General features: G+C 39.6%; 1 protein-coding gene across 2 annotated transcripts in view; it reads left to right on the top strand.

Moving 5' to 3' along the window:
- necab2 (N-terminal EF-hand calcium binding protein 2) overlaps positions 1–15,228 on the top strand; it is a 178,327-nt gene that overhangs the window by 144,465 nt on the left and 18,634 nt on the right. For both annotated transcript variants that reach the window (XM_049575053.1, XM_049575052.1), the window contains one exon: positions 14,009–14,121. In XM_049575053.1, the coding sequence (XP_049431010.1) occupies positions 14,009–14,121 (113 nt within the window). The remainder of the gene's footprint in view (positions 1–14,008; positions 14,122–15,228) is intronic.

Here is a 15,228-nt window from a genome sequence, read left to right as displayed (position 1 = left end):
TTAGTGGTCTAACAGAGGCGTTGATTGTACCTGCTGTGGTGGTTGTAGGCTATCTTAAAATGGTTTGCCTCAATAGAATCACAAGAATCTTAGCTTTGTAACGATATGTGGTAAGAGTTACCACCTAAACACAACAGTTGTTTACATGTCATAACTCTTTAATAAACACTTTGAGGGGTTGTAAATTAACCATGCTGCCATATTGTTTGTGTTGTGTGTCTACCTCATGCTGCACTTTTCTGCTGTAGGCTGTTTTGGGTTTGCGAGCACTCCACCCCTGCACTTCCTACTGAAAACATACTTAAACAGTATCGCAGGAGTAAAGAGGAGTCATGAAGTTAAGAAACTGTATAATGTCAGTTACACAGCAATATTTATGTTAAGTTTGCAGTCAGCAATCGGCACCATGTACTATGTGTTGCTCCAGACCAAATAAAGCTGAGGCAGCAAAACTTCTGAGGGTGTTAAATTGACCAAAGGTGCATTTCATTGCTCATGAATCCAACTTTTCATTTGTAAGAGAAGGGTATTATTTCTTCAGTCAAAAATGATCTCACTTTGAGACCATGGGGAGAGATTATCTATTATGAGCATCATTCTAAACTGTGTTTCACCCTCGGGTCATCTGTCTGCACAGTACCTCATGTTTTGGGTTCATATAAAGTTTCCCTGACTTTCTCAATCCTACCAAACTGCACTCTGCAGCTCTCTTGGATAAGGACTAACAGCAGGTTCGGGTATTAACTTCCTTTTTGAAATTCAAATCATATTGTTCTCGTTGCCTAAACAAACTTGAACTGGAGGAGTAAAGTCCTCTAAGCTCAAATGTATTTCTGCAAACATGCTCGTTGTGAACGTGCTCTGAGATGCATACAGAGAAGTCTCACACCAAAAATGCACCCCCCATCAAGAGATGTCAACACTGATTCAAGGAATAATTTGGAGGACAGATGGGAAAGCAAGAGGCAGAATGAATTTATTTATGTTTGGAGGAATTTGTAAGCAGAGGAGAACAAGATTCATCGGGGGTAAGAAAGAGTAAATTGTGATAAATTAAATCCATTCATCATTTATATAAAATAGTTGTACTTGGAGGTCATTGCAGTATATAAAATAGCTCATTTTGTTTTGCATTCAAACAATCAAAGTAATACAGTCTGAAAGAATATTGAGTGAGTTTTGGAGCAATGATGAGACAGAAGAGAAGACATTACGGAACAGTGAGACCTCTGGTGAATAGCTTTACGAGCAGGTTGCATCAGTGGAGCTCACAGGGAGTCGGCATGTAAGATATCTGAGTGTGTGTGTGAGAGACAGAATCATGGGGATAAAGAGAGACATGCAGCATTACAGTGAATGTGTTAGTCAGGCAGAGATGGATAAAAAGATTGAGTGAAGGTGGCGGCAATAAAAAAGAATTTGCCCTTGGAAATATTTCAGCTGGTGTTGCATTATCAGGATATCAGTGGCAGCTGTCATTTCAATTCATTGTCTTTGTGAGGTTTGCAACCATAGACTGTATAATAAAGATGGACGATATTGATCACCCCCTAGTGGCTGGCTGCAGTATAGGTCATAAACCTCACCCCCTCCATGTTAGCAGACGGGACATGGGCCAAACCAAAAAGTCAAAGTACATGTCAAAGAAGTTTTTCCTGCAGCTTAAGGTCATGAATCGATAAGCTTGCTATCAATGACACTGCCTGCGATTGGTTTGCTGGGTGTTTGGGCGGTAACTCGACATGGTGGAGTGCAACTGCATGGACTCTGGTGTCTCCAAGTGACATCACCAGCACAAGATGGCAGCAGCCATATCCAAAGCTATTCAAGAGAAGGCTGAGACACGGGGTCAAACATGGGGGGATTGCACATGCGCAGTAAAATCTGGTCTGCACTTCCTCAAAGGCTCAGTAGATGGCGTGAGACCTCGGAATAAAGGAGATGTGCATGCATGTCATTTTCACAGCTTATTATTGGACTGTCACTGGTGGCCTGCGTTGTGGGGGAGAATGACAGAGATGCAATTCCGACAACTTTAGGCAGCTGCCGTCTGAGCGGATCCTGCGCTTTTTATCTAGCGCCCCTGCTGTCACCCTCCAGCATTGCGGCTCAAGTTACACTGCGCATGTGCAATCCCCCCACGTTTGACCCCATGTCTCAGCCTTCTCTTGAATAGACTTGGCCATATCCAGGATATTTTGGCTTCATTTTTGTACAGTGGGGGTAAGTGGAGAGGCATCGTCCATCTTTAGATACAGTCTTATGTTTGCAACCTGATGACATCTCAGGGATTCACTGCAAATACTAACAAACCTTCCATCAAATAAAAATTAATTAGCACTGAATAACATGCGGTACATTTTGGGTTAAAAAATAACAATAAATTATTAATAATAAATTGTTGGAACAATTTTCCAGATGCTTTTTGGACATTCAATTTGTATGGAACTGTTTTGTGCAGGTAAATAATTCCTCTCCGTAATTGTCCTATTAATAGCAGCGTGTCTAAAGAGATTTGTTGTTGTTTTATCAGGCAAAATATGAATGAGCGTGTGTGCAGTCTCACCACACATTTAGAACATTAGGAAACAAAGTGTTCAGTGCAGAGAATCACCCTCATTTCTCTAGGAAAGTTGGCCCATTATAATTGCAGAGATCTCTGTCTCCAAGTCTCACAGATGGAATTTTAATACACATGATAACATCTGGGAGCTGCACACTACAACCACAGCCTGCTTCCATTAACTGATACTGTAATTGGAGGCTGCAGTTACACTTAATTTGTTTTGTTGCTGCTTTTGTTTCTGTTTTTTAGAAGCTAAGAGATGATTGCTGTTTCCTCATGCCGCTTCCCAAATATTACTTGTCAGTCAAACAGTCTTGGCAGCACTGCGATTCCCCTTTGCTTAAACTGTCATCCATTCACACCTGCAAGTTGGGATCTCTAAATTACCTAACCTGCTGTACACATCTTTGGATTGAGGGAGGAAACACTCAAAGGAAACCCACACAGACAGCATGGCTACTCACCACTTAAGTTAAAGCTGCAGTAATTCATATTCTTGTGTGAATAATCAGTCAAATGTCTATGTGTAATATGAAAAGGGTTGTTTGTAGTGACAAACCCACATACTGTAGAATTATCACCCATCTCTGCAGTTCATCTCAGCTATTGTGGTGTCTTAGTGTCTTTTAGCTTGTTAATTTGATTTTACAACCTGCAACTTTACTGTTTTGGTTCAGTCTCAGTGTTCTTGTCAACCTGATTTCCAGCCACAGCAGATGGCTGTTTGTAGTTCTGATATCATTAACCCACTGTACGCTTTGATAGCAGACAGGGAGCAAGATATTCCCCACAGGCAGGTCTGCATTTCATAGGATAGTGAAGGCATGTTCCGCCCTACTCTGCCTGCCTCTGCCTCGGATTGACTTACCCTGACGTTCTCACCCTAACCCTGACCAACTCAGTCTCCTGCCTATACCTAACCAACGTATCCTCATACAACTGTTTGATATTGTATGAATTAGCGTCCAGTGAATTGCATTGTCATGTTACGTACTTATTGTAAAGTTGTGTATTTAATGCAAAGTCACGTAGGTCAGGTTCAGGCAAGTAAAGTTTTGTAGGTTAGGTTTAGGAAAGTAAACATGGTTTTGCATTGTCATGTTACATACTGAATGTCAAGTCACACAGGTTAGGTTTTGGAAGGAGAAACATGGTGATGATGTACCTTAAAATAACTCAAAAGTTCACTTGGTTTCACATGGGACATGGACACTAGTCTCCAGGGGGAAAGTTCTGTGTTTGTTTGACCCATCCACCACCCCAACTTTACTCCCTTTGTGGAGTTTTGTACTTTATACAACTTATTTCTTTAGTCCTGTCATTGCATATGTGGCGTATACACAAATTACTGGCTCATGATTATGTGGATTATATACCTATTCTAATGAATTACTTTATTCATTCAAACAGTGCTTGAAAATAGCCTGCACTAACCAACCAAACCAACAAAGGCAATGTGTACTAACCAGGTCATGCTTTCATCATTGTAGGAATTGCAAATTCACCACGCCCAGAGTTGGTAGAGACCAAATTAGGGCTAAAACATGAGTGAATGTTGGACTTTGATTTATGAGGTCACCAGAACTCTAAATTAATACTATTGTTGCTCCATGTTTGCTAGGTGTATAGCGAACTTGTTAGCAATAACTTTTGGTGTGATTTTCAGGTTGTTTTGTTGTTCCGATTTGAAGTGATAAAAAGAAAAAAAAAAGATAAATGCTGCTTTAAACACCCAGTGTTTTGTTTTTACTATAATTGTTTTTATATTTGGACTGCATGAGAACATGACTTTTTTGTTACTTACCTACTACTTTGAGCCAGCCTACTACTAGTGCACTAGTTGTATTAGTTGTCAAGTCAAATAGCCTGAAAACAAAGAACGACATAGTCTAGCAAGGTGCTGCAGGCCAAAAAACGATGACAGCCACCGTTGTACTGTAAGTGTGCTGCTGCTTATTGTAAGGTATTTATTCTTCTTCTCCCACTGCTGCAGTCAGCAGGTCGGGGCACTGTAAGCCATACTGTAGTCATCCATCTATTATTGCAGCCCAAGGAGAAATATGCAAATTCTCCCTGAATTAATGAAGGGCTTCTTTCTTTTTCTTTTTTTTTTGTTTGAATAAATGAGGGATTCCACAAGCCTAGAGCAAGAAGGAGGGAGAGCAGGAGGGAGGAGGAATGAGGATAGGGTAAAGAGACAGAGACCGTGAAGGAGGAGGAAGAATGAGTAGGAGAGAAGAGATGTATAGGGGAGGAAATAAGAGAGTAAATATAGGGACCGTAGGAGATGGTAGGAGAAGAAAAAAAAGAAGTGAGAATGCTGCAGAGCGTTGAGATGTCAAAAACCAGAACTAGGGCAGTGAAGAGAAGTGGGTAAGGAAGGCCTTTGGAAGAGACAGAATGGGGGAATGTGTGGGGAGATGAGGGGTCAAGAATAAGAGAAGGTGTGAGAGGAAGACCTGAATGTGGTATTTCCCAGTTCCCATGGTAACACTAAACTGATCCTCCCCTTTCCTACAACACATACTCACACATCTTTCTGCTATTTCCATTTTTATACCCAGGGGGATAAAATTCACCACAACGGCATGCTAAACGCACACACACACTTAACACATAACACTCAGTACAGTATGTGTCCTCGATAGATGATCTCTGAATATTTGATACAGTTGTCAGTTCAGAGCTTCACTCAGGGGGTTGTGTGCAGATATGAGAGAGAGAGAGAGAGAGAGAGAGAGAGAGAGAGCATGAAATAATTTTTTAATGATTTACATTTGACATACTTTCAGCTCACTGACATTTCCCTGTATATGTCCTTAATATAGTACATCAAGTTTTTGGTGGATTGTCCAACTGAGTGTGAGAAATTTCTGACTTAGGCGCCCCCCAGAGGTTGTGTCAAAAATGACTCTGCGTGAGACACAGATACATAGACTGTATTAAATTATTACTGGCACCGAAACCATCACAGTGCCATTTACAGCCATTTTATGCTACAAACACACAAACATTGTACACACACTGTAAAAACTGTGGTGGATATTAATGATGAGCAAAAAAGCTAAATGTGTCCCTGGCAAATCACTGGCTGCTGTGCTCCAACAATTGAGCACACAACACTTGATTTTATTTTTAGTTTAATTGGAAAAGAGACACGTCAACAGGAATGCAGAGGCTTTATTAGATAAAACCTTGCTCATGACCCTGTTGATTAAAGAAATATTTTACTGCTGGAGATATGGTCTTAAAACTGAGCTGTCTATGCAGTAGAAAGAAACAAATACTTTTGAAATCAGTGCTACATGACCAGAGAAAACAGAGGAAAAGGGCCATGGCATTTGCCTTTGCTCAAGAGGTAGAAAACCTATAACTACCAAAATGCACTGCACTTACTCTTATGGATGACGAAAGATGACTTTCCCATCCAGAAAAATGTCAGCCTGCTGGTGACAAACAGTTTCCTGTTTTAGTGAAACAGTAAGCTGAAATACGTTTCTAAAAACATTTTAGACAAAAACTAGGCGACGCAGTAACAGAATGTTGGTTTATTTTTGATCAGTATTGCTTAGTTTTACCAATTGTTCAGTGAGCCAGTGTTTTTTCAGCCTCTGTTTTCACAACACAGGTTGGCGCCCACTTCCTGTTTAAAACTCCTGTAAAACTGCTAAACAGTACACTAAAATATGTTTCTGAAAACATTTTACCAGAGAAATAGGCAGCACAGTAGTAGACTCTTCGTATGTATTTTATCAGCACTGCCTAGTTTTACTCTATAGTTCGAGCCAGCAAAAATCTTCGAGCAGGGAAATCTGGGCGCAGGCAAGATGCAGAGAAGTTTACCTTAGTTCATTTACACATACCACATTATGATGATACAAGTATCAGCTGAAGTATCCCTTTAGTTGAATATACAGGCATAGACCCCAATATAGCCAATCAGAGATCCCCCTGGGGAGCTGTAGATGGGGCCTTGACACCGGTTTAAATATTCTTTAGCTGAGATGACCAATGGACAAATCTAGTGAAATCACTTGACAATAGAGGCGGAGTCTCAGTGTGTTGATAAAATTGGCAGTTGACAGTTGTCTTCCTGCTTGAACTTGCGCTAAAAATTTCATTCAGTTTAAAGATGCACATCTTTCCTTCAATATAATACATTTTATTCTCTAAAAGTATTTTGCCTTCAATAAGGAAGCATCTAAGACCTTTTCCAGTTCCGTTAAAATTATAATGAAATATTTGAAAAGTTTAAGCATCTTTAGTGTCTGTGTGATGTATTTTTAGGTAAAGAATTGTAACTAATGAGAAAAATCAGTATTAGTAAGCACTATGCTTATGACTATATCCTTCAGTGAGATTATTTGTGAAGCCAAAAATATGATGTGAAAATGCTGATAGGATTCAACTCTAGTTGGCAGCAACAGCAGAAAATCTCCTTTTTAAGATTGGGTTGAAGAATGCTGATGGAGCCCAGGAGAAAGAAGACAGAAATCATTATATTTATACAAGACTATAAAGTAGGCTCCATGAATCTTTATGACATGGTGATAGTCAGTCGTTTGTCCAATCAAATAGACTTTGTAGAGTCAATAGTGTCCCATAAACACACACACACACTGTATGCAAACCATTTCCAGCTTCACAGGTACAAGAAGAAGCACCATTATATATGTTCTTGCTGACACAACACATATTCATGCACATACTGAGCAGACACAGGCAGAGCACATCCATTGTATCATATATATTGAAAGCTCAGTTAACAATATAAAGTAATGAGCTGCAGATCTCTGCCAGTAGTCTTTGTATATTAAAAACTGGTGGGACTCCAGGGGAAATAGCATACACACTTTTTAATATCATCAAGTTTCAATTGATTTAACTGCATTTTAAACATGTCCCCACCACTGTTACTCTACATATCTTGCCTATATCTGTTGAATCTATCATTTCTTAAATTTGGCACGATCAGGGAAGGGGTTCACACTGTGTTTTGTTTCGACCTACTATGGGCAAATGATTTTGATTTTAATCCTTTCCACCAAACTCCAGAGCTATAGGCCCGACATGGGACTAGGACTTGAGTCAGACTTAAAGTCACAGAACGAAGACTTGAAATTTAACTTGACTATCAGACCTGACATCGTCTTTAAAATTACTGAGGCAACAAAATCAAATACTACTTACAACCACTATATTGATTTTGCAAAAATGGTGTGTGTGATTTGTACTAAGCTGTTTTAATGGCATTTATTTTAATGAATTTAATTGTAGTCTGAGTCTGCTGATCAAACTCACAATATCCAAGGACATGTGTACATCAAAATTATATCATTGTCTAGGGCAGAGCAATTTAGTCCAACTATCGGAAAGTATTTGTACTTATGGTAAAGATGGCAGTACTACTTCACTGACCTCAACACTCAGATTTAACATCTGCATTGATTAAAATCCTCATTGTCATCAGTGAGGTTTGCCCTTGGCTTTGGGAGAGACACATTAATTTCACTCTTCTGTAACTGACAGAAATGACTATTGTTGGGTTTTTACTGGAAGATAATAACATATTATGTAATTCCCTTTAGAAGGAATCACTTCCTTCTCCCCCTCAAAGCAATTACTACTCATTGCACAATGCCAGCAGAGGTATTATAAGTAATGATGGACAGTTTAAAAGAAAAAGACCATGATAGGTTTAATATACCTGTTACTGTTAAGTCCCTCTCACTCTTCTTCTTGTTGCAGTACAAGGTTAAGTAAGTTATGTAAATTTTCTGGGAATTTGTGAGTTTATATTCCACAGTTAGACACGCATAAGGTGTAAAAGTGGTGAACTAGATGCACCCCCCCCCCCCCCCCAAAAAAACAAACAAACAAAAAAAAAAAAAGCCAATGATGGATCAGGATCAGGAGCAAAAATGCTCAGGAGGAATGCAGCCTAATGACCTCAGTATTTCTAAAACCCAGGTTACAGCCCTAAACAAACTCTACCTCATATAAAACATCAGTACCCCAAACTAACCCAAATCAAGTGATTACTTTTTTTTTTTTAATACTACTATTTCTGACCACATGTACACAGAGGAGATCAACATTTTAGCTCAGCTTAGCTTAGCAGGAGACAGTTAGTTAAGCTTAGACAGCAGACGGTTTGCTTGACTATACATGACTGGAAATAGGGCACTAGCCATCCTGGCTTGTCTAAAGGTAACAAAATCCACCTACCAGCACCATCAGCACCTCTAACACTCACTAATGAACATTTGTACAAAACCTGAAGTTTGAAAACAAAAAGTTATGTGTAACTGTTTTTTTATGTAACTATTGGCCCTGAGCAACTTCCAGTAGTTTATGCTTGTTTCCCAGCAACCTATTCCTGCATTTCAGTCTTAATCACAGATTGTAAAGATGGATGACATGACAGCACCCCAGTAAAGCCAAAACTTCAAAACATCTTCATTGCCTCCTGGTGGCTAGCTGCAGTCTAGGCCATAAACTTAGTTAGTGGATGGAACGTGGGCCAAATTAAAACCTCAAAGTACACAACACATACATTTTTCCCAAAGATGGCTTCTCTCATTTTGCACAGTTCTTACCATGCTGATGTACGTTTAGGTGTTCATTTTTCTGATGTTTGGTTTTAATTAGATCTTTGATGCTGTAAAGTGGGGGTTTGATGTCATGACTGACAACTGTCAGAACTTAATACCATATAGATCACCACTGCACAGACACTGGCTCCGAATGACATCCCCAGTGCAAGATGTTAATGGCCGTATCCGCCATATTTTGGCTTTATTTTTGTACAGTGTGGAAACGTGGAGATGCATTGTCCAACCTAGTATAGAGTCATTGGTCTTTATGCTAAGACATCATAAGCTAACCTTCTCCTGTCTACATTTTCTTATTTAGCAAACAGACATGAGAGTACATTATGTTGTTAAGAAAGCAAATAAGTGTATTTCCAGAAATGTTAAATTGACCCTTTCAGTGCATGAAAACCTTGTAATACCAATATCTAATCTTGTTTATGTGTACTTTTGGTTGTGCTATTAGCAGATTAGATAGATTAGATTTTTTCAGGTTTTAGTCTTAAGCTTTTTCTTGTTGTTTTTACACTCATCTGATTAGTTTGTTTCTTTTTTGGCTGCCTAGTTGTGTTCTCAGGCTATCAGGCCAAAGACATTAATGATATATGCAGTTTTCCTGGACTGTTACTTTTAGTTTCTGAACTTTAGGGACAAAAGCACTAGGCCACAAGAAAAGGGTCTATTACCTTCATGGATTTACCTTTGATGCTGACCATTATGAGAGGTTAGCGGCTCGGTGCAAACAGCCGGAAAGTTAGAGGCTCCTGAATTATCAGCTCTGCGGGGCCACAGTGTCAGAGGGGAGCAGATGTTATCGTACAGATTCGGTCAGGGAGGCAGGATGGTTAATGGAGTGGTAGTGATTAGATTAGCAGAGGCTGCTGGGCAATGTAGTGTTTCTAATTGAGTTGGTAGGATGTTTGTGTGTGTGTTGTGTGTGTGTTCATGTCTTGAGGTAGTCTGTACAGCGGTCATAAGCCTGTCAGGTTCTATCACTTTTATGGGTGCTTCACACACGCAGTCATTGCCTCATAAATTACATCACACACATACAACATGTATCTTCTGGACAAACAACCAGGTGTTAATTCTTGTAGCTTAATGTTGCAGTAATGCTGTTGCCTCATGACACCAATTTAAGTTAATGGCAGCGGATAAACAGTGATGTCAAGAGATAAATAGTCATTACATGCCAATAAAACAGACAATCAAAGTGACAGAGGCACACTCACACATAAGTGGATGCAGATGTGTTGAATACTTAGAGCGTGCATGTTGCACAAGCTGCAAGAGCTGCCGCTGCTAAATATAGAGAGTTCTCTTATTAGGATGTTTTACAACAAGCTATTTCAAGTGACACAACAGCTGCATAGTCTGATATGTACTATCTGTCCTGATAATTGCAGCAACAATTCCTTTCTCTGCAGTCTAACCCTATCTTAAGATATCTCTAATATTTCTCAGGGACAAGGAGTGAAAGATTAACACAGAACCAGACAGTGTGGAAAAAACAGTAGCCAACAGGGGTTACCAGCAGGGTAACCAGAGAGAGAGAGAGAGCAGCAGTGATTTCCATACAGATAAATAGAATTTAATCACATCTGTATTCTAAAGGATACCCAGAATGAGGACAGAGAGAGGAGCACAGGGAGGAGGAGGAGAAGGGTGGGAGTGAGGATAGAAGAGCTGGAAGAGGATTCGTGTTAGGTAGAAAGGGATAGTTGAGGTATAAATGAAGCAAGACGGGAGGAAGATAAGCCAATTTCATGTCAAATTGATGAGTAAATAGTTACTTCCTTAACTCTCATGTCATGTGGAGTTCCACAAGGCTCAGTTTTTGGTCCCATTTTATTCCATTTTTCATCTGATACCCCTTGGTCATTATATAAGTCACTTAAACGCTACCATGCCATTGTTACACAGATGACACCCAGTTGTATGCCTAATTTAGTGTTAAGAATTTATTTATTTTTAAATGGCCTCTGCATAGTGATGCATGTAATATACATATACAGGCTATTGTAGCACAATTTAGTAACACCGTCATTTCTGCTCGCCCAGACTACTGCAATTCATTGTTACTTGTCTTACTGATGCAGTGGTTGCCTGTCCACAAATGGTGCAGAATGCAACAGCAAGACTTCTAACAAACAGTAGACGTAGAGAACATAGGCTATTTCTCCAGTTCAAGCAGAGATGGCAACTCATTCATTTTAGAATTCAATTTATGATTTTGTGGAGTTCTCTTAAATCCTGCATAGTATGGCTTTCACTTTGAACTTCAGACTTTCTAACCCCTTGTTCTTCACTAAGACCTCTCAAGTCTGACAACCAAATGTAGATAAAAGTTCTATGGTCCACGTTTACAACAGAGGTGGCTCGTGGTTTCATTGTTTTAGCTCAGTTCTAGCCGTTAAAAATCAGCTGCAGGAAGGCAGTGGACATAATAAATTCATATCAAATAATAAGATTATCTAAGGATAGCTTTTTTTTTTTACACTGCCTGTGTGTATGTGCAAGAGTATGCGTGTGCATGTGATATTTGAGTGTGTGTATATGAGAGTGTGTGAATGTGTGTTGTGAAGTCTCAGTGAGACACTGCTGGAGTTATCTAGGTCATAGTGGATGAATTTTTAATTGTACTGTAGTGAGCTACAGTAAGGACTGCACATAAAAAGCAGAAGATAGCAGCTAATCTCATCTGATCAAAACAAATGTAGCAGCACTTCTTTGGTTCTTCTTGTTATTAATGGGATTTATACAAATAACTGCAAATGATCCTCTGGGCTCTAATTGTACAGCACCACTTCAACCACGTCCGCACGCATGCAGATACGCTTACCTTCCACACACTAAAGCTTCTGTTACATACAGGCCCACTGGGAAGGGAGCTATTGTTCTGTACAGAAAGTTAAGATCAAACACAGAAATGTTGCAACAACAGATCTGTTCAATTTCCGTCACACACACAAACACACAAAGGTCACTGGAGATGTTAAAGCTTTATCTTTTGCGTCTTAGACTGTTAGGTTCCCAAGCGTCCATCAGAACATTTCTATAGCCTGTGTGAGATTATGAAGATGTTGCTTTTACCTGTAGGAAACAGGTACTGTGGAAGGACACTGCCTCTTGCCCTCTCATTGCATTTCAGCATCAAAGAAATTGCTTGTAGCTGTAGGAGATGTATAACACTTAATGAACACATGAATAAAAGATTTGCAGTTGTATCACAAAGACCTTGTTACAGCACATGCTATCATATTATCACAATCTTACTTAGGCATGTTTAACATGTTAACATTAGCTCAATATCACTAAACACAAAATACAGCTGAGGCTGATGGGAATGTCATTAGTTTTATAGGTAATTGTTATATAGATTTTTGTATTGCATTTTGTATATAAACCTAGATGATAGTGGCTACAAATTGTCATGAGGGGGACATCAATAGGTCAGATCCATAATCTGTAAATGAAGTTTGACGACGTGTCTCCACTCATCCCCAATGAACAAAAATGAAGCCAATATATCCCACATATGGCCACTGCCATCTTGCACTGGTGACTTCATTTGGAGCCAGAGTCTATGCAGTAACAATCTCAGCAGTGTGGAGTTCCTGCCCATAGACCTGTCTGACCAGTCACAAGCAGCGCCATTGATAGTGCGCACACTGATTAACTAATTAAAACCAAACATTTCAGAAAAATTAACCCTTGAACATACACCAGCGTGCTAAGAACTATCTAAAGTTGACAGAATCTGTAGAAAAAAATGTATTTGACATGTACTTTAAATCATTATTTTGGCCCTTTTCCCATTTGGGGGGGCGGGGTTTATGACCTGTCCTGCAGCCCGCCACCAAGGAGCAATCAAGATTTCAGCCTCGAAATGTCAATATAATTGTGGTGCCAAAAGTCAAGGGATCAACAAAGTCATTAGCATTCATCTTTTGGGGCCCATTAATGTTGGTACTATAGCAATCCATTCAATAGTTGCTGAGATATTTTAGTCTGGACCACCAGACTAACATTGCCATCCCTACGACAAAATCAGACAACTGTTTAAAGTCAGTGTAGCCCAAGACTTTGTATTGAATAAGCAATGCTGCTTTAATAAATTTACAATATGCTGCCTGGATGACATTTTTGATACCTTTGCATGTGCAAACTCAGATACTGCCATTTTATTGCCTGCCCTACAGTATCCACTCCTAGTGGTAATATTTATGTGATTATGTGTTGGCAACCCAAAACACTTGGTTATGGTTTGGGAAAGATCCAGGTCTATATTAATTATTGGAGAAGTCAATTGTGACTTAATCTCTATAAACAGATATATGCATATGCATACAGAGTCTGTAGGAAACAGTACAAAATTCTGGTATCGGAGGCGTCTCGTTTCCATGTGTAGTCTGTTTGTAGTCTGAGTAATACTCTGAGCAATCTCGGAACCCATTGGCTATGTCTGACCATGATTTGTATCAGCTTTCCTTACTTATTTATCTGCATTCATTTGTAAATATCTGTTTAGAGACATTAGCCAAAATGACTGGTGCATGAAAGAGGAAATCTTGGCCAAGACCTCCGCTTGCTACACCAGATCTCCTGAAATATTGGTCATTGCCACCAGAGGCTTATCATCATCAGACGATAGCCGATGGGCTTCCAAGATTGATGTTGACTTGAAGCTCGACACTTAAAAAATGAGAAATACCAAGTAAAGCTTCACTGTTTCATGCAGAACCTTATATATGTTTATATCTGTCGGCTTGTAACAAATGCAGTGGCTTACACTAATATAAAAATGTCAGCACAAAATTGACCTCTCTGTCTCTGTCTTCCTCTGCAGTCCTTGCTGCTGATTCGTCAAGAGATGGTGGTTTCCCAGAAGAAGCTTGGCGAGTTTTGCGAGGCTCTGAAGCAGTACCTGAAAAATGTCTCCACTCAGAGAGACTGCTTTCAGTAAGTCTGACTGCTGCTCCACATTTTCACAACTGCACTGCTGCTGCAGCAGCAGAGTGCAGCACCATAACCCTAATCATTTTTAATATTTAATGTGCTCCATTTTCAGTGTCAGGACCTCACTGTTCTCACTTTATTAAGTACTACCTCAAATATTCTCTCCTCTGGTTGTGAATTGTGTCAGTATTCTTTGGTGTTCGTGCTCACACACAAAAAAAACTTTTTCAGTGAAACTTTGAGTGGGTATTTCATTATTATCTTTCCAAAATCTGAAGGAAAACTTCTTAAATCCCAGGTGGTTTGGATTAGTATAATACTAATATCATGCCGCATACCCAATGCGTATAATATTGTACCCGTAATATAGTCTTCTATACACATACTGTGCCTATTATAAACCTCCTGTGACTCCCACTCGGAGCCTCAGGGTGCTGTGAAACCTGATATCTAGAGAGATTTTTCTAAATCCCAGACTCAATATGCTGTATGCATAGTCCAGAGTCATATTCTGTATATGCCCTTGGCAAGACTTCAAGGTTCTTGCTTTACTGTATTTCTTCTATTTGTATTACAGTTTCTCCCACTAGTTACTGCAGTCTGTACCTTTGGATAAAAGGTCTGCAAGAGGGGCAGAGTCAGAGGTATAAGGCCTGACATCTCCATGTTGAACAGAATGCATAGTGTATTTGCACAATAAATTTAATACTTGTGGAGTAATTTAAGATGTATAAACCTCATTATGTCTGCCAAAAATTGTTTAACCTGCATTAACTGAGTTTTTTTTTTCCACTTGGGGCAAGTAGAAACATCTTTTAAGCTAATGTGTTTGCAGACAGCCTTTTCACACACCAAGCGGACACAGGACAACACTAACATTCATTTCAAGTTGTGTCTCTGGCCACCAAATACTGAGTCCGCTATCCACTCTCCTTTTAGCTGTGTTTTGGTCTCCACCAACTCCTGAAGGAAATATCTGTCTCTTTATTCGGGGTTTATTAGGGCTCTGTCACTTAAACAGCTGTTTGTGTCTGGAAATGACCATGACAGTGGTAAGACTGGACAAAAACAGTCAAGTTTGGGCAGTAAAACCAAAACAGTTAGCTAAAA

Source organism: Epinephelus fuscoguttatus, linkage group LG4, assembly GCF_011397635.1.
Source record: "Epinephelus fuscoguttatus linkage group LG4, E.fuscoguttatus.final_Chr_v1".
Taxonomy (NCBI): domain Eukaryota; kingdom Metazoa; phylum Chordata; class Actinopteri; order Perciformes; family Serranidae; genus Epinephelus; species Epinephelus fuscoguttatus.
The sequence above is the reverse complement of the archived record's forward strand: the minus strand, read 5'-3'. Positions and strand labels throughout refer to the sequence as shown.